The sequence below is a fragment of the Achroia grisella genome, unplaced genomic scaffold (assembly GCF_030625045.1).
Source record: "Achroia grisella isolate CSIRO2021 unplaced genomic scaffold, CSIRO_AGI_Agris_v1 utg452, whole genome shotgun sequence".
Lineage (NCBI taxonomy): Eukaryota > Metazoa > Arthropoda > Insecta > Lepidoptera > Pyralidae > Achroia > Achroia grisella.
The window spans coordinates 582919-586839 of record NW_026712864.1 but is presented as its reverse complement, the minus strand read 5'-3'; the positions used below and the strand labels follow the sequence as shown (position 1 = coordinate 586839).

At 29.2% G+C, this 3921-nt stretch overlaps 1 protein-coding gene across 1 annotated transcript; it reads right to left on the bottom strand.

Moving 5' to 3' along the window:
• Positions 1 to 247: 247 nt before the first annotated feature.
• Positions 248 to 2756, bottom strand: LOC131845138 (dynein light chain Tctex-type 5-like). The gene is made up of 3 exons (XM_059194176.1): positions 2504 to 2756; positions 1947 to 2093; positions 248 to 616 (listed from the first exon to the last, which is right to left on the bottom strand). The coding sequence occupies exons 1-3, from the start codon at positions 2669 to 2671 to the stop codon at positions 380 to 382; spliced, it is 552 nt and encodes a 183-aa protein (XP_059050159.1). The 5' UTR covers positions 2672 to 2756; the 3' UTR covers positions 248 to 379.
• Between the last annotated feature and the right edge of the window lie 1165 nt (positions 2757 to 3921).

Genomic DNA, 3921 nt, shown 5'->3' with positions numbered 1-3921 from the left:
CTATCATGTTCTATATTGAAGTCTGCTATAAAGCGGGAACAAACTCCGTGACATATTCTAAGCAGAATTAATTGACAATTTCACTTATTTATTGTTTGAAAAAAATCTTGCTTATCCGTGTTTAATTCAAACTTCTTTATTTTTGAAAAACCTATTAGCTATGTATTATAAATAAAAAACAAACCCCTGTGGAATATCAATTTTATTATTTTTTTATATCTATATAATCATATAAATAATACGGTAATAAATATATAATTACTCTAAATAAAAATAGGTGTATAAACATATACATCGTAGGCTGATAAAGAGCTAATTATAATTTCAGTTATAGCTACTTATTTTTATATAAAACTATATAATCTGTGATACGATATTATTAATCAAGGTATATTCCAAACGTAGTAACTTGGACGAAGGCTGTGGTAACTTCTCTCTGGACATCAACGTAATTATCTCTCTCGTAATCCCATAAAAAAGTAACGGCATTGTTGTAACTTTGAGATCTCTTCTGGCCGATGGTGACCACAGTTATTATTCGGTAACGGTTGAAGGGCATAGCTTTAATTCTACGCATCAATTCACCAGCGATGCGAAGAGCTGTAGCAGGAGATTCCTGTTCACAATTTTTTTTATGTAATCTTAATGACTAACAAAGGCAACTGACTATCCTCCAGACAATAGGTTCCTACTAATATTATAACCGCGTTATAAATTTATGAACATTTTATCATAAATTTTAACCCATCCATCTGGATGAGTTGCTGTTTGTTATTTTTCACCTAAAAACTAAACCTATTTTATATGAAACTGTACAGTGTTATACCTTATACATCAGAATAACATATAGACTACAAAATGTGACGCAGACGAAGTTGAGCGGATTAGCTAGTCATGTATATACACGAACAAATATCTCGTTATCACATAACGCGAATGATATCCCTCATATGTTGCCATTCAGGTGGACTAAGATGTCACGTCTTGGTACCCTGTAAAGTTGCTGCCATATCGTACCCTTTAATCGAAACTCATTTAACAAAGTAAGCTGCTTGGTGGTTCCAATAGGTGGCATAGAGATATCGTCATCTACTTATACAATATTATTTTTGTACATAGTTGACTTTAGTAAAATTTGTTGCCTTATTACGCGATACAAATAGTGGTACAAGATTATAGACAGAATACAGTAGATAGCAAAAGGAGAGTGTTCACAATAGGGTTCACATTTGAGAATAATTTTTATTGGGCGCTAATAAGAATGTTATAAAATTGCCAGTGAAAATAAAGGTAGGCGTATGTTATTTTTAGTTTAATAATTTAGTTGTAAAAATTAATTTTACCAAGACTTCGTTCTAGGAAAAAGTCTTCAGTCTTGATCAAATTTATGAATTATGTATATTATAGTAAAATTACTTTACTTTATTATAGTAAATTATATATAAAGTACGAGCCTAAACATTTTAGATTAGAAAAATATCAGACGTGTTTTTTTATACCCAAGAAAGATGTATTTTTTTAGTCTAGAACTTTTAATTAGTTTAGAAATTTTCTTCTAGATTTTTATAAATTAAATAAGGCAGACTTATTGCGGAAAATATTGTTTTTAAATAAACCTTAAAAAACGGATTTAATTATAGAATATATAAGCAAATAATGAATAAGTCGTATATTATACGAGTATAACGAAGAAGAAAGTGTATTTGGTGTTAGTGCCTCTCTGTTTGTTTTCATTTCACAACTAAACAGAATGAAATTTGACGTAAATATAAATTGTATGATAAACATTGACATAAGCTGTCTTTAGTCGCATGTAGGCTTAATTAATTGAAGCCTATTAAAAAATTCTGTAAAGTAAGCTATCGTTCATCTAAAAAAGCAAAATTACAGGCTTTATTAATACGGAAATACGTGTTAAATTACATTAGCAAATATTTAAATTCAACCTGAACGTTGTACTTATGTCCAGTGAAATATTCATCCAATAGCTCTTCAGTAGCACGCTTTACTGTTGGAATGTGAAACTTCACAAAAGGATCCAGTTGATACGTGTTTAAATATAACAGCGGCGGACGTTTAAACTCTATACCAAGCTGAAACATTGTTAATAAAATTAATAACTTTATTTTTCTGAGTATTATAGTCAGACAGAATATTACGACAGTTTTTTTTATTATTGGGGTTTTGGGCTAATTACAGGTGTTTATACCTCTCTCTCGTTTGGAAAGTTTACACTCTATCCTGTAGAGATAAAAGCCATCGCTCCTAAGAATATCCATCAATTCTTGTCCCTGACGGGTCTAAGTAGCGCTCTCTGAAAATCGAGTTCGTACTCGCCCTTTTTCATAACAAATTATTGTTAACTGTCATCAGTTAACAACAATTTCAATTGAATGATGAAAAATTCCAATCTTGACGTATTATAATTCATCCTAAGTAAAAATATGTAGAAAAAATAAGATGTTAATGTACTTTCTCTCAATTTTATTTTTCTATTAGGTACCTGAGATGTTCTTTCCATAGGTCTTATACCAGGCACTCCGGCAAATCCAAAGGACGTTCGTCTTACTTTCATCCTACTCATTGACTTAATACCCGCAACGGAACGGGTTTGCGACCGACTCAGTAGCATCATTGAAACTTTACTTTTTTTAGGTTCCGGGTCTCCCATTATACCTAAATAATAAAATATGAAGATATGATAATAAAAAGTATATAATTATAGTAATGTGCAAGTAATAACAACTTTTTGTTATATTATAAAGAGTTACGAAGAACAGATTCTGTCAAATAAATATGACGCTAGTTTTTTTTTTATTTTCAGTAAAATAAAGAGGCTGTAGACAGAAACTATGCAGTATGAACATTACCTACTCCAGATACTTACTACTTATCTATTACCTATTGTAGTACATTAATAGTCAAATATTAATCATTAAAAATAATATATAATAACGATAATGTATGAATTAATAATATCATGTTAAGTGTTACAAAACAATTAACATTAAACAATAAACTAAGATAATTAAGAACATGAAACATGGCTGTGTGAGAGCAGTTCCCTTTGCCTTTCCTTTAAAGGATAAACGGTACTAAAAAAAATAACTTACATTTATTTTACAGGAAACACGCATACTAAATTTCAAAAATATCATTCTAAACTATATATTAAAAATATCTTTCTATCATATCCTAGATATAAGAAATAGATAGTTAACAAATGATAAGAATGAACATAAATAGGTCAGTAAAGTTACTATTTCACAAAAACCCCAACAATATATAAAAGGTACGATACCTGGGAACAAAGATTTCCCGTCAAAAATACTTTTTTGCGTGTCGACAAAAAGGTTTTCGGATAAAAGTCGGCGCCGATACTGACTACGCTTCTAGAATGTCCTGTATTTGTATTCATGCCACGAATTTCCTCCTCAGAAAAGTTTCACGTTGCCTTAAGTGGTTGCTGTAAACATTTTGTTTGAATATCAATATTCTTAAGATATTAGCCAAAAATTATACTAAGTAGTCTTTATACTACAGTTACGTTGTTCTATAAATAAAACCTATTAAAATAAAATCAGTAAAAAAATAATTATCGATATATGTTCATTATTTACAGTCAACGAAGTCCAGTCTAATAATAACTTACACATATTTGAAGATGGTAATAAAGAAGTATTTTAAAATTTTTATTTATTTGTCTATTATTATTTAAATGTAATTTAAATTACTCTGTTAGCTAGATATTCAGACTACATTTGTAATTGTATAGAGAAAAAGTACATATATGTGTGAACTACACATAAAGCTATAAAGTAGTTTATTCGAAGCTGTTGTTTACAGTATGATAAATAATATATTTATACAATGTTTCTTTATTTCATTCATTTATAAAATTATTGACGAAAGCATATATTA